Source organism: Myxocyprinus asiaticus, chromosome 29 (assembly GCF_019703515.2).
Source record: "Myxocyprinus asiaticus isolate MX2 ecotype Aquarium Trade chromosome 29, UBuf_Myxa_2, whole genome shotgun sequence".
Taxonomy (NCBI): domain Eukaryota; kingdom Metazoa; phylum Chordata; class Actinopteri; order Cypriniformes; family Catostomidae; genus Myxocyprinus; species Myxocyprinus asiaticus.
In genome coordinates this window covers 21,269,355-21,292,655 of record NC_059372.1, presented here as the reverse complement: position 1 = coordinate 21,292,655, position 23,301 = coordinate 21,269,355, and the positions used below count along the sequence as shown (strand labels likewise).

The 23,301-nt window shown below is 37.1% G+C and overlaps 1 protein-coding gene across 1 annotated transcript in view; it reads right to left on the bottom strand.

Annotated features, from left to right (window-relative positions):
- Window positions 1-23,301, bottom strand: part of LOC127419590 (low-density lipoprotein receptor-related protein 1-like) — a 220,280-nt gene that overhangs the window by 129,812 nt on the left and 67,167 nt on the right. The window contains exons 4-6 of the mRNA XM_051661097.1: window positions 8,908-9,027; window positions 8,676-8,804; window positions 6,488-6,742 (exon numbers count right to left, since the gene is read on the bottom strand). Of these exons, the coding sequence (XP_051517057.1) occupies window positions 6,488-6,742; window positions 8,676-8,804; window positions 8,908-9,027 (504 nt within the window). The remainder of the gene's footprint in view (window positions 1-6,487; window positions 6,743-8,675; window positions 8,805-8,907; window positions 9,028-23,301) is intronic.

The following is a 23,301-nucleotide window of genomic DNA, read 5'->3' as shown; positions in this document are numbered from 1 at the left end:
TATCTATTGTTTTTTAGTGTTATTAGTGCTCTCATTTCTTGCTTTGTACTTAGTTAATACACCCGAACACATATATCACGATTTTATGAGCAGTTATGCGTAATGTTACTACCCACATGCTGTTTTAGGCATTCTAGGTGTTTTTATTTGTTCTATTGCTTTTACTTCATTTATATTCAAATTTATGAATTTTACTCATTAGGTAATGAAGACACAAACAAAAAGAAGTATTGATAAAACATGCATCTGAGGGTGAAAAACACAGCTACACCAAAGCACACTAACAATATTTTACTATCTGACTTTTCCGCTCGGATTTTGATGGCTTTGACAGTTTTGTGCAAACAAAGGTTATAGTTATTAAGCTTATTTATTTTTTGAATGTCTGTTATCCTATTAAAGGGCTGTGCTTAGTGTCTAAGAAACACGTCTGATTGGTGTCTTGTGGAAATTACTCCAACCTAATTATACAGGGCTTTGACTAATCATCGACATAACCGATTTTATGTCGATAGTCGATTTTGAAATTATGCCGTTTTATACATCCCTAGCCATTGTGTTGTTGAAATGTAATTAATATATTCATTATAAATCCTAATAACTCATGATGCACTGTTGTATGTGACAATTATACTTTATTAAAACCACAAAGGTGAAACATGAATTAGAACTGTTGTGCCAGATGATGGCCCAGCAATGCCCTCTTAAAATGTAAAAAAAATGCCCATGAAAAACAACTCCAGGGGTCAAATATTGCCCCTTACTGGAAAGGTTAATATATATCACTCTGGTATGAACGCCAACAGATACATATGTACTCAAGAAAATTTAAAACTTCAACCTAGGGAACATGCCCAGACCCCCCTTGTCAATAAGGGTACACTTTTCTTGGTCAGGTTGTTGTGTGTACCCTGAGAATAAATCCCGCAGGAATGCAATTCTGACATATTTTTCTTGAAGAAGTTTTTATTTCATTTTTATAAAATAGAAAGTAATGGTAATAGATACATGTTAAAAATAACTAATATTACTTTAGAGTGCTTTTAAGTGTCAACCAAGCCCCCAGCCATGACATCTATTTCAAATCTACTGAGTTTGCATGGATGATTTAAAGAGAAATAGAAGACACAAAATACAAACCATTTTATTTGGTTAATTTTCTTTTAGTAAGTTCATTTAGTTAGTTTTATTATCTATAACTTACACTGAACATGGAAAACTACATTTACAGTAATCTCATTCAGGGGAAGGCTACATGTTCAACTTCTTTAGAGAACTCTCTATCGAGCTGAGACACATTTTTCACTGCCTCGTATGACGTGTATGGAAAATATGTGCACAAAAAAAGTGGCAAGAGCAGATGAAAGTGATGTAAAACTGTCTGAAGATGTAAAAATACAATCGAATGCAACATTTACTGATACAATTACTGATTAAAACAGGTGTTTTATACCATTTCCTGTGATTTATACTGCTTGTTGCAGCAATATGAACTTTGCATAAATGGCGGTGGTAGGCTGGGTTTGGTTGACCCTGGTGCCACCTCAAAAAATGTGAAACGGGTGATCCTCTTTGGATACTTTGTTGATTTTATTTTATTTCTGTTAAGGGAATTGTAAAATTAGTGCAATCTTCTGAGTAGCAGGGTAGCGGCTAGTTGTTTACAAATGGTGGCTGTGGACTCTCCTTTCTCAATGCTTTGAGCATCATAGGTTTTTGACCAATCAGGCTGCAGCAACCCCCACAGTCAGTCACAGTCTCTATATGCCCCCAAAGTACCTACTCCAGAATAGGAGCTAAAAATCCCCCAAAACGGTTTCGAGGAACTATAGTTCCTGAGGTGCGAAAGCGACGAAAAGTACTAGTCCCGGGGAAAACTACCTACAACGGGCTTCAGTACCGCCAGTGGGAAAGGGCCTTATACCTACTATATATACACTAGTGGTCAACTGATATGGGTTTTTTAATGTCCGATGCCGATATCCAGAGAGCAGGGTGGCCGATAGAATGCCGTTTAATCACACAATTTAATATAATAAATAACAAACTTTCAAAAAATAAATACAACTCTTTTTAGGACTATATTTACTCACACAAAACATGTAACAACAAAACAAACTGTGATTGGTCATTTATATGCAAGCAGGTGATTCTCGGCACCCTTGCGGCCTTAAGAAATCGACCAAAAGGGAAAATTTGTTGGCCGTAATAATACAGATAATTACAAAATTCAGAATATCGGCCGATTTATCGCCTCTGCGATATATTGGTCATTAACTAATATATACACAACTATAACTTTAAGTGTGGATTAACTACCCAAGTTTATGCTTAGTTCAGCTATGCACTATGAGGATACACTAAAACAATGGGGCAGGATCTGGAGCTGAAGTTAGTCATTGGGATTCATTCCTGTATGCTCTGGTAGACAGCTGAAGCTTGGGATAAAGGAGTTAGAGCCAGAGTCTTGGCTGCCGGATTACGCAAATGAACCTGATTGGGCTTCAGATCACAACACAGGTTCTGAGTCACTCATCTGATGCTGCATCTATAGTCTACTACCTGTTCCATTCAGAGTCACAAATGCTATGAAAAGAGATTGAGTCATTGTTTCCTATTGTCTGTCATGCATTTTAATGGATTTTAAATCAGAGGGCCAGAGATAGCACAGGGCCCAGACCTCCTTTAAAGCCACTCTGTGACACAGAGTCTGTCAGACGAGCCACTGATGGTAGACATAACATTAATCTAGTGAAATTATGAATATGATTTGCAAGGTGAAAGCAGCTAGAATCCCAATACCTTCAGTGTTGCTTCAAGCAGAATGGCAACAATCACACAAACTCTGCAAAAAACAAAACCCACACCACAATGCAGGACAAGTTATGAGTGCCTAGCTTGCCTTAGTGACCACTACAAATAACACTGTGAGCTACTTCTGCTCAAGCCCTAGGAAGTAAACAGACCCTGATTCCTAGTAACAATAAACTACTATGTTCTAACTCACCGTCCCACCCTGTGCACCCTTTCTGCAAAATTGCTTCCTTGGTCTCTTGGTGAGTGGCTTTCTCTGCTGTTCTGACATCATACACAGACAAACACACAGAGAAGGCATTGCTTTCTGTGGGAACACTGGGTCATCTCAGACTGCTGTCTTTCTGCACCCATTATTCCTCTAGGCTAGAACACAACACCACACTTGGTCGTGTCTTCATCAGATAGCAGCCAATATTTAGTCCGAGTTGGCTTTCAAGACATATCCATCACTGAGAATGTCCAACATTTATCAACAACATGAACAACACAGTATTTGGTATCCTGTGAATCATTGGGGTAATTAAGTGAAGGTTATACCATTTCATGGAATTAGCAGGAATGAGACTGATATGTGTAGTAGAGTTTTTTTTTTTTCATTGCTTTTTATATTTTAACAATTTGAGTTAAAAGGTTAATTGATAAATTAACATGAATTTGTGAATTTCTTAGTATATGGCATGTCCTCCTTTTGATTTAATGACAGCATGTACTTGAGCCGGCATGGACTCCACAAGTTGTGCAAAACCTGATAATCCATGTTATCTCAGCATGATTTGAAAACCTTTCCCAAAAAGCATCTTGTGTGCTTCCACTGAAACAAGAAAATCTGACCTTCTGTACGTTATACTGATTTCTGTATTCCAAATTTTTGAAATCCTGAAACAACTTCTATTTACAGGTTTAAATTAGATTTTTGATTCCAGACTTTAATGTGGTCTCAGACACACACACATATATATATATATATATATATATATATATATTTGCATGCATGCATATGTGAATAATACATGATTGTCCATGGGAGCTGACAACAGGCCAGGCTGCAGAATGCAGGCTAGAGTGAACTTGTGCCATGTCAGCATGCTGCTCTGTTCTTTTTCAAGTAAGTTGTATGAAGTGGCATGACGCACTTTGTGGCTGGACTTATTAAGCACTGCATGCTGAGGTGTCAAATCTTTGGACAGGTTTTAAAACAGGAAACATGTATGGGAACTTCTTTCACCCGCATTCTAAACTAACCTGCATGTAGTTCGATCTTGTCTGAACACAGCTAGGAAAAAAAAAAACGTTCAGGTGGAAAATAAGCCATAGACCTAATAATGTAGAAAATCCCTAGGGCAAGAATGTCAAGATTATGTGACAGTTGGTTTTATAAGTTATAAAAAGTGTTGTAACAATTGGTGCATAGGTTTGGCAGTAAACAATGTACTCTCGGCATCCGAAATCACTGTTATTGTGTTATCAAATCTAGAATAAACATGTCATCGTCAGCACGCCACTGGGAAGAACATAATTATAACGAATTATAAGTTTCCCGGACAAATGTTAAGCCTAGTCATACACTTAGTGGAATAAAAAGTAATAAATTCTGACTGACAGGAAGATTAAGTCATTTCGCTTTCCGCAGATGGGAAACACGGCCAAAGACATGTCACTCACTGGAAAGTAAACATCACCTTAACGACAAAAATCTGTAATTACGTTGAATCACAAACAAGAAGTGCTCATGAGTATAGATCTCGTAAACCATGAAGGCACTTGAATGGCCAGTAAACATATGTGCTAAGAAATTTGGATCATATGGTCCAACTAGGGCTGGGCGGTGTGACTGAGCAATATGGCTACAAAAATATCTCTATATTCTTGCCTTTTGACAAGATTCAGTATATATGTAGATATTTATGTACTTGCTCTGAAATGGCTTAAAAGCCACTATTAATGTGTCTTATGCTCTCATATATGAAGGATGCCTTTGGTTTCGCTAGCCTTCCTTGTCAAGCAAGGATTGCAAAACTAATTACGTGATCTTTAAGAAACTTACCGGTAATTGCCAAATAAAAAACCATATTAAAATCATTGAAATATTCTCAATGTTGCACAATTTTATATTGCCAGTAAGATCATCGTGAAGATTTTATGAATAAATGACATACAAAAAATATCTCTCCATTTAAAAAACGTCTATTAAAACGTCTCAGTGCTCTCGTACTTAAAGGTAGCGAGAAGATCAGGAAACAAATTAAGTGTTTTTTAGGAAACCGTAATAGCCTAAAAAATTTATTCAAATCATTGCAATATTCACTACTTTGCCAGTAAGATCATCACTAATCTTACGGGACTGATTTTCCAGCAAAAATTTAGTATTTTAATTTTTATTATTTTTACTGTTACTGCGATATAACATTACTCATAGTGTGATATACAGTGGCAAGAAAAAGTATGTGAACCCTTTGGAATTACCTGCATTTATGTATAAATTTGTCTTAAAATCTGGTTTGATCTTCATCTAGGTTACAATAATGAACAAACAATTTTTTATTTTTTACTAAAAACACAAATTATTGTATTGTTCTTGTACATATCGAATACATCATTCAAATAGTCAGTGTAGGATGGAAAAAGTATGTGAATCCCTTGGATAATGACGTCAACAAAAGCTAATTAGAGTCAGAAGTTGGCAAACCTGGCATGCAATTAATGAAACAAGATTGGAGGTGTGGGGTTTTGCTACTTTGACTTATAAAAAGCACCCAAGAGTTTGCTATTCACAAGAAGCATCTGCTGACGTAGACCATTCCTTGCAAAAAAAAGAGATCTCAGAAGGCCTACGGGCAGTGCGTCACGTTGCGTCAAAAGCAATAGAACCCCATTATAATCAGTGATGCTGTCTACACTGGAAGCGTCCTTTGTGGCACGTCCATCGCACCGACAGTGAACAGGTGTCCCGATCCATTTTGTGCTGCAAGCCCTGGCGCTACTACTGCCAACATCAAAAATAAATGGTTTAGAATGTTCGCGTTGACACGTTCAGTGTAGACAGCCTCAAGCTATTGCGGCGCATAGTGTCAACGGACGCACCAGGTGTAGACAGGATGTTAGATATTCATCTGTCCACAGTTAGACAAATTATCTATAAATGGAGATGATTTAGTACTGTGGTTCCTCTCCCTAGAAGTAGCCATCCAGCCAAGATGACTCAAAGGGCACACCGCAGAATAAGGTGGTAAAAAATAACCCTAAGTTGACAGCTAAAGACTTAAAGGAATCATTGGAACTGGGTAATATATCTGTTCATGAGTCTACTATACATAAAACATTAAACAGGCATGGTGTCCATGGCAGGACATCACGATGGAAGCCGCTGCTTTCCAACAAAAACATTGCTGCGCGCCTGAAGTTTGCCAAAGACCAACTTGGCACTCCACAACGCTACTGGGAAAATGTTTTGTGGACTTAGGTTGAATCGTTTGGGAGGAGTAGAAGCACAACATTTGGTGTAGAAAAAAAAAAAAAAAAAAAAAAAGGTATGAAGAAAACCAGTTAATTCCAAAGGGTTCACATACTTTTTTTTTTGCCACTGTATACCACCCACTTCTAGGCCCAACAGATCCTAGACAACCAAATAAAACAAACCCAATAAACACATAATTAAAAGCTTGGTACTAACGATGCAGGCTGAGCGAGATATTGATGGTCTTCTCCTCCGTGAAGCTTTTGGCATTGAGAAATTTGGCACACTTGAGTTGGGTGGCAGCAGGTGAGTCGCCCATATGGATCCAGCACACGGTCTCCTTGGCGTAGATAAAGTCCATGGCGGTGGTCTGCTTGGTGTTGATGGAGATGGGGTTGGCTCCACTCAAAGACGTGGCTTGAATGTTCTGGGAGTTGGCTATGAGGAGGTATGGATGCCGATCTACGGGGTCTTAAACATGAGAAATCATGGAGGAACCTTGTTATTACAAAAACAAAGGATTGGGCAGAAGAATGAAGAACCACAGTAACCACACCTACTGATGAATGAATTTCCATGACTATTCCAGTCATTCGTGATTACTGGATAAGGAATTTTGGTAACACTTCACAATAAGGTTTTATTTTTTCACATTGTAAATGCATTAAGTAGGGCTTCACAATCATATTTTATCCGCGACCACGGTTTGAGGCCATATAGCAATGCCATGTGCTAAATTATTACAGAAATATATTACTATTGTATATTGCAATATAATGATAAAATAATTTTAAAATGTCTCTTTTAAAGAGTATTCAAGTGCGAACACAACTCTTTCTATTGCCAGTAAAAGCATGGGCAAAACATGACTTAATTTTGTTCAAAAGGAATCACTTACTAGTTTGTAGTTTTAACACCTTGTTCAACATGAGCTACTGTTTAATGTAATTTATTTAATTTTTTTCCCTTTTAGAATTTATATCTAAACTGTGGAAACAGTGTTTTTTTTTTACCCAAACTGTGCAGCCCTATAATAAAAAAAATTCTCAAATGACAGAATAATCACGATTAAAACTGAGCAAAATAATCGTGATTATCATTTTCACCATTATTGTGCAGCCCTAGTATTAGGTATCATAAATAAACAAACATTGCTTACAGCATTTGTCCCTCTTAGTTAATGTTAATTAATGAAAAACAATTGTTTATTATTAGTTCATGTTAGCTGTTATTATATACAACATTTTAAAAATACATTAGTAAATGTCAAAATTAACAAAGTTTTTATAAGTTTTATAGCAACAATTTATTTGGGTGAGTAGGTGATGCTTTGTTGTTGTCGAAATGCTATAGCATTGATGATACAAATGCGATGTGGCCATACGCTCCCCTTACAAAAGTAGTCTGAGTGATCGGATTGACAATGTCACTGTTTCACAGAATGGACATGTCAGGTATACTGAAGATATTCCAAGAAGTCTCTCTGATTTTAGAAAAAATAAATAAATAAATAAATAAATAAAATGCATATACATGCACAAGACTTCTTGGAATATTTTCAGTATGCCTGAAATCACCATTTAGTGAAACGGTGACAAAGTGAGCGCTGTCAATCTAATCACTTAGATTTGGAAGGGGAGCATATGGCCACATCGCATTTGTAGCATCAAAGCTAAAGTGTTCAGACAACAACAAAAGATCACCTATCACCCAAGTAAATTGTCACAATAAAACCTGCCATTAAACCAGTGGCATAGGATTCATTTAAACAGTTGGGGGTGATGGGGGAATGTGTTTCAACCATCACAACAAAATATATGCTTCTCTTTAAAGCTGATGTGTGCATTTTTGTTTTAAGATACTTTATTTTCACCAATATTGTGCAGACCTAGGCATCATAAATAAACAATGAACAATAATAGTTTTCAGCATTTGTTCATCTTATTGTAAATAATTAAAAAACAATTGTTTATTGTTAGTTCATGTTGGCTCATAATGCATTAACTGTTAATATACACAACCTTTTAAAAATGTATTATTAAATCTTAAAATCTACTTTAACCCAGATTAATACTGTAAATGCTGTAAAAGTGTTGTTCATTGTTAGTTCATGTGAACTACTGTAGTTAAATAATATTAAAAAATACAAACTTATTGTAAAGAGTTACCAGAATTTTGTAAAATTTTTATAGAGATTGCACTCACAAAGAGCAACTTATAGCCAATTAAATATTTTAGAAATATTTTTAGAGAGGAGCAAAATGTAGAAATTTTTTGAAAAATGTATATTCAATTTAGAATTTTCCATGACTTTTCTAGGACTCAATTTTAAAGTTTCCAAGGTTTTCCATAACCGTGGGAACCCTGAAAAACAAAGGAGCAGCTTCGAGTGTTTGATTCCTACCGTTCTTGGCCTTGCAGGAGCGGTTGTCTGGCTGAGGCAGGTAGCCCTCCACACAGCTGCAGGTGTAGGAGCCCTCTTTGTTTGTACATGTCTGACTGCAGGTCCCATACACTGCACACTCGTTAAAGTCTGAAGCCAAGAAAACCACACGGTTGGTAAGAGTCAGCCACTACCTCTTCAAAAAGAGATCTTTAATCATGAAGATACGGTACAGTACAGCACCAGAGCTCACCTTTGCATGTCTTCCCATCCTCTCCCACCTCATAGCCATTCCTGCAGTAGCACTTGGGGCCTGACATTGTGACTGAACAATTGGACTGGCAGCCCATGATGGTGCAGTTATGTGCAAACTCTACAACATACAAAACAAAGTAGAGAATAAGACTGTAAATATAGAGTCACCAACTAAGATCAGCACCAGCAGTGGTGGTAGAATACAAATGAAAAACTAAACATAGAACTCCTGAGATTGGAATAGTGGCTGATTATTTCTTATTAATCCCTAATGGAAAACTACCGATAAATCGAGATAGTCTATATCTATATATATTTAAAAGTGTGTTTTGGAACATGATTAACCAGGTCACAACAAGCTTAGTCAACATGGTGTACCAGCTTTAACCAGGTTGACATACATGGTCTACAAGGTCGACCTTGGGCCCACAAAGTAGTTGTCCATCAGATTAGCCACCCAAACCAGCTTGGACCAGAATGGATCAGCTACAAATATTTTACATTTTATGCATATGGCAGACGCTTTTTCCAAAGTGACTTATGGTGCATTCAAGGTATACACTCACTGAACACTTTATTAGGAACACAATGGTCCTAATAAAGTGCCTGACGTGGTCTTCTGCTGTTGTAGCCCATCCGTCTCACAGTTTGACATGTTGTGCATTCCGAGATGCTATTCTGCTCACTACAATTGTACAGAGTGTTTATCTGAGTAACTGTAGCCTTTTTGTCAGCTCAAACCAGTCTGGCCATTCTCCATTGACCTCTCTTATCTAACTGGATGTTTTTTGTTTTTGGCACCTTTCTAAGTAAACTCTAGAGATTGTTGTGTGTGAAAAATCAGAGGAGATCAGCAGTTACAGAAATACTAAAACCAGCCCGTCTGGCACCAACAATCACGCCACGTTGAAATGACTGAGATCACATTTTTTCCCCATTCTGATGGTCGATGTGAACATTAACTGAAGCTCCTGACCCGTATCTGCATGATTTTATGCACTGCACTGCTGCCACACGATTAGCCGATTAGATAATTGCATGAATAAGTAGCTGTACAGGTGTTCCTAATAAAGTGCTAAGTGAGTGTACATTGTATCAGTTTGTGTTCCCTGGGAATCGAACTCATGAGTTTGGCATTACTAACGCCATGCTCTACCAGTTGAGCTACAGGGACTACCAGGTATAAACCATGAGAAACCAGTTACAATCAAAAGTTGTTTTTACCCTGTGTCCTAACCAGACATGACCATCCTTTCCATGTAAATCTGAGTTTATGTTATAACTACTTTCTGCAGGGATATCTGAGAATTATTCTTAGACTATAACAAAGGTTCTAGACAGGTAGAGATGTATTAAAGGTACTCTGGTGTACTGTGGTATTATCGTTAGGCTGAATCAAGTGATGTGCTGTAACTCTTGACTCAAGGGTCTCTGTTTAGTGTGTGCCGATCAGAAAAACATTTGTGGACTTTTATGATGCTTATGCTGGAGATATCAGTGTTGGGGGAAACCGGCTTTTTCATACCTGAATACCTCTGTAAACTTAGTGTTTTGTGTACAGTGAAGAGTGTGGATGAAACAAAGCCTTTATTGCCTTTAGAGGAGACTTTAGGATATCTTGGCAAAATATGAAAGCGCGAGGGGGGGCTTCAAAGCTCAACCAACCAAAACCACACAGGCACAGCACATATGATTAAAAGGTTTGGGTGGAGACACAGATGAGTGAGCTTGGTTTTATACTGTGGGTATTACTGTGCTGCCAAACCCTGTATCACTGTCCACCAAACACTGTGTGAACTCAGACTGCAGTTTCTCTCAAACAAAAAACAAGCCTCCACTTGCCCACCAGATACACACACACACACACACACACACACACACACACACACACACACACACACACAATGAGACCGGTCTCAGAAAGCCACATCCATCACAACAGTCATATTGCTAGATGTCTTAATGTGGGAACGGTTCAAGGATGTGCAAGTCAAAACAGTAATATTTATTGTAGGAGCTCCTTTATAATCCTTTGTCAACTGTAGGGCATTTGTAAGACTCTGTCTAAACCTGGTATTAATACTCACCTCGGTTGATCTGCTCACAAGTGGACATCACTGAATACTGGGGTAAACGGCTCCAATGCGTCTTGGAGATGCACTGTGATCTAATCACTCCATGGAAAGGATGCATATTGCAACAGCACATTTGAAGTGTAAATGCTAATGTGTCATGGTGCATCCTAGTCAAACCACAAAGGACCTCCTGTTATGTAATTATTGGGCCAAAACAAATGTTTTAAACTTTTTTAGCTCGGTACAAATTAAACCACTGTTTTAATGGCAGGTTTTATAGCGACAATTTACTAGGGTGAGTAGGTGATCCTTTTTTGTTGTTGTCTGAATGCTTTAGCTTTGATGCTTCAAATAAGATGTGGCCATATGCTCCGCTTCCGAAAGTAGTCTAAGTGATTGGATCGATGGCGGTCATGTTACCTCACCGTTTCACAGAATGGTGATGTCATGCATACTGAAGATATTCCAAGAAGTCTCACTGATTTTAGAAGAAGAAAAAAAAACATGCATATACATGCACAAGACTTCTTGGAATACCATCAGCATGCCTAACATCACCATTCTTCAAAACAGTGACAAAGTGAGCGCCATCAATCTGATCACTCAGACTACTTTCGGAAGGGGAGCATATGGCCACATCGCATTTGCAGCATCAAAGCTAAAGCATTCAGACAACAACAAAGGATCACCTACTCACCCAAGTAAATTGCCACAATAAAAACTGCCATTAAACTAGTGGCATAGGTTTCATTTGAACATTGAGGGGTGATGGGGGAACATGTCCCCACCATCACAATCACCAAAACAAAATCTACACCACTTTATATGAAGAAACAATTATAAAGGAAGACATTATTAGGTTGATTTCCAATAAAAGTGTAAACACTGCAGCTCTGTGGCTCTTTCAACATTCCTGTTTTTGAGCAACCCATCCAGCCAGACATATCAACATTGACTGAACCAATGGCAGATGAAGGGTGTGTTCAGAATTGTTTTAATGTTTTTTTTTTGCAATTCCGTTTGGTGATACTAATGGCACAGAAATTACACACTTCAGCTTTAAATCTATGCCTGTATTAACCAGTCTATTACAGGCTTTTTCTTTAGCAAAACTGAAAAAGTAAAACAATCATAAAGCACAAAGCAATTCATTTAAACCTTTCTGTAAAAATCTGCCTTCAAAATATAGTTGACCCTCGCCTTAATGTATGCCAGTGTGGTATGATTGTGTTTCCTTGTTTACCCAGCTATAACAAAATTATAATGATAGCGAAAATTTACTTTAGAACATATAGAGGATAGAAATCATCAAAAATAATTCTAATTTGTGATGGTTTCGAACTAGGGACTTCACAGAACATCTTCAGTATGTCTGACTTCAACATTCCGTGATTCACTGATGTTAATTAGAAACTCTACCCTAGAAAACTGATAAAATCATATCAAAAGTGGTCACAGGGGACATGTTTGAGTCATGGTGTAAGTTTTGTAAAAGCATGAGTGACATGTTATACCAGCAATGATGCATAACATTATATATATATATATATATATATATATATATATATATATATATATATAACAATGGAGAGGGAGAGGGAGAGAGAGAAAGAGAGAGAGTGAAGAGGAGACTCTACCACACAACTCACACAAAGACTGTGGCACTGATGGGCACAATGAGGCTTTTGTGGAATGTGTAGAGAGAGGAAGATGTGCAGGCAAAACACTGTGGCCTGAATCAAATCAATTCCCCAAACCAATCCCAGCCTGTGCCAGGCCAAGCTCATACACTGACCTCACATCCACAAACACACCAAAACACTATTCCAAACAGAGCAGAGGGAATTAGGGGTGTGGCATAAAGTATTTCAACTGGCTACCGGCAAAACTGTCATGACACATCATTAAAAAACAATTCACAACGGAAAGAAAAGTGCAGCTATTCCCACAGCCATGCCTTGCCCTATAGGTATGCTGCCTGTAACACTCCAATGTGGTGGGTTACAATGGAATTTAACCCACGTTTTTTTTGGTTTAGTGAGGCAATGACAATTTTTTTTGAAGTAACCTTAAAGGAATAAAGTCTTCTGAAGCATTAAAATAGCTTTGTGTGAGAAACAAACCTAAATTGAAGTCATTATCTACAGAAATGTCAGTTTTCCGCTGTCCGCATCAATTCAAGTAAGGCATGTTTATAAATGGTTTGATGTCATGACATCAAAGCAGCATGACCAAACACCATTGACAATCGCATGTAACAATCAGCCACAACTTGGCAAGTTTGAAAGCTATAGCAGATGGAAAGAAAAGTGAATAATGATTATTGATAATTACAATTAACCCAGTGAAGTGCTGAGAAAAATAAAACAAGAAAGAGTGTGTAAAAAGAAAGAAAGATGGAGAGAAGTAGAAAGAGCTGTATGATTTAATACCACACCACAGAAACGGTCTAAGGCAGCAACTACCAAAACACTGGCAGTCAGACCTAAAATTAGACTTTAACCACACTGCGTGCAAACCACTCAACCTGTTATAACACAGCTATTAACAACAGGTCCAGCCTCTTCAGAAACACATCACTGTGGTCTGACTGAGCATTAGGGCCGAGCAATCAGGTTGCAAAACTGCCTATTTTGGCACTTGTGATTTTCATCAATATTTCAGTTGATGAGTGGGGGGTGACTAGCCAGTGTTGGGAACTAACTAATGAAAAACAGTGATGTTGCTAACTTAATTACATTTTTCAGTAGTGTGAAAGTAGCTCAGCTAGTTTTCAGAATAGCGCAGTTTTCACAACAAAAGCCAATATTTTCCAACTATTTTCTACATCAATGTTTTCATTTCATAGTTGCACATGCAGCTTTAAACAGGCTGAACTGGAAAAAAAAATCAAATGCATTCTCCTAGAATCTCCTCTCAGTCTTTTATTTAAATTTCAGCTGACACTTTTATCCAAAGCAACTTACTGAATGAGGAAGGATACAACATAAGCGATTCATCTTAAGGAGACAGTAACACAAAAAGTGCTGCATCGATTTTGTAGCAAAATACATCTTTAGTTCAGCTGTTTGACTGTTTGTCAATCTTTTCAATCAAGTTATAAAAAAATTGCACTGTCTCAGTAGCGCTCCGCCACTACTGAATCTCCAGCACCACGGCAAGAGAATGATACTCAAGTTGTGATCTTGCAGTCTGAATTCAATGTGATGAGATAAAAAGAATGTGTTCCGCAAAATAACGCAAAAACAACACGTCTTTCTATTGCATTGTGTAGGGGTGAACAATCCATTGAAATAAAATCGAAATTAAGATATGACCTTACGAATATTAAACTGTAAAGGCTGTGATTTAATAAAGCAAACAGTCTGCACGCGCCACTCGCTGCTCTGCGGAGCTCTGTCCTGAGCGAACGTGAGGTGGTTCTGTCTGTGCTTCCTACAGAAATCTCATCTCATGCACAGAATAAAGCATGTGTTGTGTTCAAATGTATTTACAGAACTCTAAATTCACTTTAACTGGCCACTACATGTTACTATACAATTACAAATCAAAAATCTCATAACACCAGGTTTTTTTTTTTGTGGACAGAAGCGGAGAGCATTTTACCATATTGGAATTCACATGCACTTATTCAAAGGCTTTTGTTAACACAACTTCACACAGAAAATTACTGCATTTTTTAAAACAGATCTCATAGCAATGCCGCATACAAATTAAGAAATTAGAGAAATGTTACTTGTATTATAATAATAGGGCTGTTGTTATTAGTTATTATAATACATTTGTAATAAGGGCTCGACATTAACGCTTGTTTTTTATTTCGGCTGGACAAATATCCTGATTAAAACTTCAAAAATGGAAAAATAACCGGCTATATTTTTTATATTGTCTAGGCCTGTGCCACATATTACAAAATTAATATTCTTACTAATAATCCAGAATGCATAACTGTATAATTCGCTAGCAATCGTCTTGTGTGTGTGCTGAACATGCGCATGTTTCGAGAATGCTTGTGGTGATGCGCCTGAACAGTCAAATCCATTTCAATAGTCAAATACACTGCTGTGTATTAAAGGAATGTTCCAGGTCCAAAACAAGTTAAGCTCAATCGACAGCATCAGGGCATAATGTTGATTACCACAAAAATGTAATTTGACTTGTCCCTCCTTTTCTTTAAAAAAAAAATAATTAAAAAATTCAAGGTAACAGTGAGGCACTTACAATGGAAGTGAATGGGGACAATTTTAAGAGTTTAAAGGCAGAAATGTGAAGCTTATAAATTTTTAACAACATTTACATTAATTCTTCTGTTAAAACTTGTGTGTTATTTGAGCTGTAAATTAGTTTAAATCGCCCTTTTTGCAGCTGCTTTAGGGTTTTGGGGTTTACGGCATGGCATCGTCATAGCAACGAAGTTGTAAAATCGGATACAAATTTACACAGAAAAGGTTAGTGAGTGATTTTATCACACTAAAATCATGGTAACATGCATAATGTTTATGTCTTGTGGCTATACTTTTAAAACAGTAAGTATTTAAGTGCCTCACTGTTACCAAGATTTTTTTTTTTTTTTTTTTTTTTTAAAGAAAAGGAGGTTGAAATGTTTTTTTGTGGTAATCATCATTATGCAACATAGTAGTCAGTGAGTAAAGACACACTGACTCCAGCCAGGCTTCCTAAGCAAACAACTGGCCCAGTTGCTAGGGTGGGTACATGGGTTAGCTTCCTCATGGTCACTATACGGTAGTTCTCGCTCTCAATGGAGCACGTGGTGAATTGTGTGTGGATGACGCGGTCAATAGCATGAGCCTCCACACATGCTGAGTCTCTGCGGTCACGTGCTCATCAAGCCAAGTGATAAGATGCATGGGCGAACTGTCTCAGAAGCGGAGGCTACCGAGATTCAACATCCGCCACCCGGATATAGGCGTGTAACTTCGCACCACAAGGAATTAGAGATCATTGGGAATTGGGCATGCCAAATTTGGGAGAAAAGGAGATTTAAAAAAAATTCATTATGCCACAAATGCTGTTGATTGAGCTTAACTTGTATTGAATACTGGTTTATTCAGAAGGCTGCTTGATAACAATGTTTATTTTTACAATTCCATTCGGTGGTGCAGAAATTACTTCAGCTTTAATGTAAATCATTTGAAATTGTCAACTTAATTGATATCCTCAGTGTTTCTGTGACAGATAATAGCAGATGTTTTGGGAAATTATGCCTAAATCTTGCTACATCACCTCACATCCTTATGGGAACCCTCTGAACATTATATTTATGTCTTCAGTTTTTAATCACTGCAGCCTGTCAAATAAAAAAAATGATGGCATTTAATTCAAGTGGTGGAGGAAAATGACCATTAAGCCACTCTGCATAGGCATGCTGAACTGACGCATTGCATGCATTAAAAATGTGAAGCACTTTATGAACTTTCAAATGTGGCGTGTTTGTGTGTAATATTTCTCATGGTTGAGATTTCCCTGTCTGTCTGGCAACAGGCCCCTACATGCTTATGTGTGTATGTGTTTTTGGTAATGACTGGGAAAGCTGTGTGAAAAACTTTCCTCAGACAGTGAGAGAGCACTTGTGTCAGGTCAGGAGTCAGTAAACTCCAGCTTTGGTCTGCGTGTGGAGTGTGATGTGCGGTAATGATGTGAACAAAAATTTGTTTAGAAAGCAGTTTTGGACCATTTTGCAGTATACAAAGTTACACACAAAGACCAACACTGAAGTTTATTGACTCTTAATCCGAGAGAAAAAAAAAGAAAAAAAACATCTAATCGCTCAGTCTGATATAAAAGTGCCCTCAAGATGAACTCAAACAAATACCTAAACCAAAAATGAAAATAACGGCAAACATCTATTTGATTTGAAATAATTAATTCACATTCTGTCATCATTTACTAACACTTATGTCATTCCAAACTTGTATGATTTTCTTCTGTGGAACACCAAAGGTGAAATTTCAATCTGTTCTTCGAACAATGATGGCCTTCAAAACATCGGAGCGATTTATGTTTCTGCTGGTGGGTGCCCTAAAGATGCCCATTAACTATAAAAAATTTTTTATCCTAAATAATAGGAAGGAATATAAGATTGTGCATGATCAGCCTGCTCAATTACATTTGCTGTTATTTTTTCAGGAGGAAAGTTTTGTTCTCCATGAGGCGGTGCGCTTGACTAATTCATTATTCAAGATTTCAATCTGCAGTTAAGTCTCATAAAATCCAATCAATAATTTCTCTGGCTCCAGATCTCCCACGATCCCAAAGTGAGATCCACCAATCAGAGAATTTACTAATTACCAATCGCTTTTTTTTTTTTTTTTGCTGAAAATCAAATGTTTTAATGTTGTTAATTAATATTAGAGCTGTCTGGTTTGGGTTAAGGTGGAGAAATATTTATTAAAAAAAATTTTTTTAAATGCCTATGGTGAAAATGAATGGGAAAAATCTCGTGCTTTTATGTGGGTGTTCGGCCACGGGATCGGCTGTGCTTCAGAGCACTTTGCATTGGCCACTTTTATAATCCTTTTATGGTGCTTTTGAGTCCTTTTTAAGCTTAAAAGCTCCAGCTTAATTTTTTGTAATTTAAATGATAAAAACAACTATAAAATTATAAAAATGTCTCCTTCTGTGTCACAAAGAAAGTCACACGGGTTTTGAACGACATGAGGGAGAGTAAATAATGACAATGTGAACTAATTCTTTCATTTCAAATAGATGTTTGCTGTTATTTTCATTCTCGGTTTAAGCGTTTGTTTGAGTTCATCTTCAGGACACTTTTATATCAGAATTTTTATTTTGGATGAACTATTTCTTTAATCTAAGAAGTACATAGTGGTCCAATCAATACTGCTGATTGGCCTCCCTGTTCTGTCACAATATTATGCAGTAATCGGAGCCAACCTCATCTATCACTGCAGTGAAAACATTGTGAGGCCCTACAGCTGAATAGAGACAAATGGATAAGCCATTGCCCATAATGATAGGCTGTTGCCAGAGCTGAGAGCCAAGCTCAGACAAAGTTGCTTTTCTGCTAATGGCTTCTGCCCATAGCATTGCAAATTTGTATTTAAAAGTGCTAATCGCTCTTGTAAATGCTGCATATTTGCTCACTTGTGTGCACAGAGACTGTGTGAAGTGGTCAGTGAAACATGAGCAAACAGAGAAATAGCCCCCTAATATGAGGCTAACAGAGGAATAACACAAGATAAACATCGGCATCATGGCCTACTTTTCTCTGATCATTAGCACACAGTGTTAGGGAACCTACAAGAGTAGCAAGTAACTAGCCTGGCAAGCTACAGTTTCAATTTAAAGTAGTAAGGCAGCAGTCAAGTTAGCCATATAAAGTAGTTAACTAAACTACAAGCTACAAACAAAAAGTAAATTATTAAATTTAAGTTTAAACGTCTGAGTTTTTAATGTTAAATTAAACGCAATACAGTCATATTATCAGAGCAGTATTCACCTTAGACCAAATACAACTAATGAAACCAAAAACACTTTAATTCAGTTGAAAGTTAATCTAAAACAGTGATAAACAGAAGTTAATATTTATTAAAAAAATTAGCTGTACAGGGACTTCTGGGGACTGTTTTGAGTGATGACTCAAACAAATCGGTGAATCAATTCACTGAAATGAATTATCCAAACCAACTGGTTTGCTTAAACGAATAAGATGGATGCTACACTGCTACGTGTGGTCATGCTACATTGGTACTTGTCAGAGAAATAGCTAATTACTGGAAATGTTACAATATTTTTTGGGCAAAAAAGCATATTTTAGTACAGAAATGTTGTAGACTTTTTACTGGAAGCAGACACACACATATGGCTCACAAATAACACTTCACAAATAACTCATATTGTTAGCCTCACATTTTTTAAATAGTCATACACACAAAAAAATAAAGGTAATTTGACAGTAATGCAACGCTCTGCCTTCCTATAAAAGTCGTAAAAAGACTCTTAAAAGAAAGAAAGAAAGAAAGAAAGAAGACATAAAAGCCAGATTTCCCGCTCTTATCTCTGACTTTCTTGCCAGTAAAATGAGGTCAGAAGTAAAATTGGGAGAGGGTACTCTAGATCTTGAAAATGTTCCTTTCAGGAAGATATTTTCCTCTCAGTTCTGTTGTGAAATAATCCAGTTTAAGGAGTTAAAAACAAACCAAAAAAAAAAAAAAAAAAAAAAAAAAAGTACATTCTAGAATGAGAGCATCTAAGAGCAGTCTGTGTGACCAGAGATGAAAAAAACATAAACAGGAATTTTAGTTTAGACACAATTGAAGTCAAAAGATAACATACACCTTTTTCACAACTCCTGACATTTAATCGTAGAAAACATTACCTGTCTTAGGTCAGTTAGGATCACTACTTTATTTTAAGAATGTAAAATGTCAAAATAATGGTAGAGAGAATGATTTATTTCAGCTTTTATTTCTTTCATCACATTCCCAGTGGGTCAGAAGTTTACATACACTTTGTTAGTATTTGGTAGCATTGCCTTTAAATTGTTTAACTTAGGTCAAACATTTTGGGTAGAATTCCACAAGCTTCTCACAATAAGTTGCTGGAATTTTGGCCCATTCCTCCAGACAGAACTGGTGTAACTGAGTCTGGTTTATAGGCCTCCTTGCCCGCACACGCTTTTTCAGTTCTGCCCACAAATTTTCTATCGGATTGAGGTCAGGGCTTTGTGATGGCCACTCCAAAACCTTGACTTTGTTGTCCTTAAGCCATTTTGCCACAACTTTGGAGGTATGCTTGGGGTCATTGTCCATTTGGAAGACCCATTTGTGACCGAGCTTTAACTTCCTGGTTGATGTCGTGAGATGTTGCTTCAATATATCCACATAATTTTACTTCCTCATGATGCCATCTATTTTGTGAAGTGCACCAGTCCCTCCTGCAGCAAAGCACCCCCACAACATGATGCTGCCACCCCCATGCTTCACGGTTGGGATGGTGTTTTTCGGCTTGCAAGCCTCACCCTTTTTCCAACAAACATAACGATGGTCATTATGGCCAAACAGTTCAATTTTTGTTTCATCAGACCAGAGGACATTTCTCCAAAAAGTAAAATCTTTGTCCCCATGTGCACTTGCAAACTGTAGTCTGGCTTTTTTATGCCGGTTTTGGAGCAGAGGCTTCTTCCTTGCTGAGTAGCCTTTCATGTTATGTTGATATAGGACTCGTTTTACTGTGGATATAGATATTTGTCTACCTGTTTCCTCCAGCATCTTCACAAGGTACTTTGCTGTTGTTCTGGGATTGATTTGCACTTTTCTCACCAAACCACATTCTTCTCTAGGAGACAGAATGTGCCTCCTTCCTGAGCGGTATGATGGCTGCGTGGTCCCACTAATTAACAATTGCTCTCAAGGATGAACCAGACTTGTGGAGGTCCACTTGTGGAGGTCTTGGCTGATTTTTTTGTTCTCCATGATGTCAAGCAAAGAGGCACTGAGTTTGAAGGTAGGCCTTAAAATACATCCACAGGTACACCTCCAATTGACTCCAATTAGCCTATCAGAAGCTAATTGGCTAATTGTCTAAAGGCTTGACATCATTTTCTTAAAGGCTACTTAAAGGCACAGTTAACTTGGTGTATGTAAATTTCTGACCCACTGGAATTGTGATATAGTCAATTAAAAGTTAAACAATCTGTCTGTAAACACTTGTTGGAAAAATTACTCATGTCATGCACAAAGTAGATGTCCTAAATGACTTGCCAAAACTACAGTATGCTAATATGAAAAATGTAGAGTGGTTAAAAAATTGGTTTTCATTTCTTCAACCCAAGTGTATGTAAACTTTTGACTTCAACTGTAAATGTAAAACTAATGTTGCAAATCATCAGCTAACTGTATTATTTTGTTGGCAATAAAAACACAGTCTCCCGTTTTTGGCCGCAGTATAAATTGTGTTAACCTGAATGTGACTTCATCTAAATTCATCTGTATAAAAGGAATTAAAAACATTTATTATACAATTGTTTGTGAACTATCTTTTAAAAAGACGATTTTTAGTGCATATATTCTGTACAACAGCAAAGTACTGACAGAAACTAAGACATGGCTATATCTTCAACCAATGGATCATTTGTTTAGTGCCCTATATGATCACTGTAAGTCTCACGCAATCGACCCACGATTAAAGGGATAGTTCACCTAAAAATAAAATTTCTGTCTTTATTCACTCACCCTTATGTTCCATTCCCATATGACTTTCGTTCCTCCGTGGAACAATATGTTATGGTCAGACAGCCTTAGTCACGACTCACTTTCATTGAATGAAAAAAAAAAGTGAATGTTGAGTAAATGATGATTGAATTTTTATCTTTGGGTGAACTCTCTCTTTTTGACTGTTCCTCACTCAGTTAGTGATTGAATTTGACAAGATGAATCAGTCTAACATTACCATGGCAGATACAGCATATCAGTGGTCAGTAAGAGCAGTTAGCATTCCATCACTGATCTCCTGATCCTGCTCTGCACTCCTGTAAATCACTACATTATTAATACAGCAGCAAGACATATTGCACCGTGATAAAATTCATACAAGCCTCCCTCCTCTGCCGGTCACTCCCCTTGTCAACAGCTCTATGATAATTACTCAGAAAAATAGACTAACAAAATGTGTTTTGAAATTGCCATGGCTGATTTGCTAGCACAATCTCTGCATCTGTTTGGGACAAACAGTGCAATGCTTGTGAAATGGCAAACCTTTCTGTGAGACCAGAAACAAGCAAACATCCAACAGGAAAGGCATGCGAGTATAAGTTTGTGTGTTCCATGCACTTCTGTGTATGCTAGTGGTTCATGTGGAAGGGTGTGTTTACCTCTGGGTTCAAAGTGTTGGCATTTGAGCCGGCGGATAAGTGAAGTGTGTGTACGTGTGTGAGTCTAGGCTCAAAGCGCTGAACAGGGGCCAGGTCAGGAAGGTACATTATTTATAATTTAGCCTTTAAAACCTCAAGCACAGTCTGTCATTGTAACATTCCAGCAGTATGGAAAGATGGCTAGGATAAACCTGAACTGATGTTACTAAGATATATATTTGACCTCACATTCACAATCTAATCACTCTGTTCCAAATGAGATTTAACTGTCCGTTTGATTTTCAGTACTTTAAAGATTTTATAAGCTGTATGAGCACATCTGCATAAGTACATTGGACACAAACAATATGAGTGCTAACTCATGTGGTGAGGCTGACATCAGGGGCAGAAAACAACTTTTCCATTAGGGGGCAATATTTGCATTTCTGGCATTTCTTTCCATTTTTTTCTAACATAATAAAATGATTTTGTGCCATAGTTTTATGCCAAATACTTCAATTGAATCAATTAATTACATTTTAATGAGATACTGTAGGCTGTTACCAATAAAATTAAATCAGCATGAACTAATATTTGTAGGGAAGGGTATTGGCATTGATTTTTCTATTTAATTTGATTCAATTAGATCCCAGTTTTGATTCAATTCTTACATACAGTATTGCCTGACCTCTAAACTGCATAATGTGCATTGTGACAAACACATTCCTGCATATTTTTTTTCTTATTCACAATGTACAAAACTAATATAAAGCAGCAATATGTATTATTGAATTAAAGTTCTATTTAACATACCCAGGTTAATTAACATATTCATATTATTATTATTAAGTAAATTGTAGCATTTTGTTACAAATACTGTATATTTTGTGATTTTTCAGACCTGATTAACTTACTAAATAGGCTATATGCCTCTAGACTCCCAAAAAATCTGCACTAGGGACACCAGGCTGCAAATAATGTTTAGCCAAAATTTAAGTGAAGATTGCGATGTACAGTATGTATTTGTAACTAGAAGTTATTAATAAAACAACAGGAACTAATTTGCAAGAGCATTTTTTGCCCCCTTATTTTACATTTCTGGTGCATTTTTGTCAAGTTCGGTGGAATTTTTGCCCCAAGCTCCAGTTAATTTCCAACCCTGGCTGATATTAACCAGGCCTCTTTAAGAGCCACATTTTTGTGGACAAAACATACTAAGGGTTTCAAACACAGACTTTGACACTGAAGTGAAGCCCACAGATTAAAATAAATGAAATTTCTTTATTTGCTCACCCTCATGCCATTTCAGTGTATGACTTACTTTCTTCTGCTGAAACAAACGAAGATTTTTAGAAGAATATTTCAGCTCTGTAGGTCCATACAATGAAAGAGAATGGTGACCAGAACTCCAAAAGCTCCAAAAAGGAGATAAAGTCAGCATAAAAGTAATCCATAAGACTCCAGAGCAGATCCATGTCTTCTAAAGCGA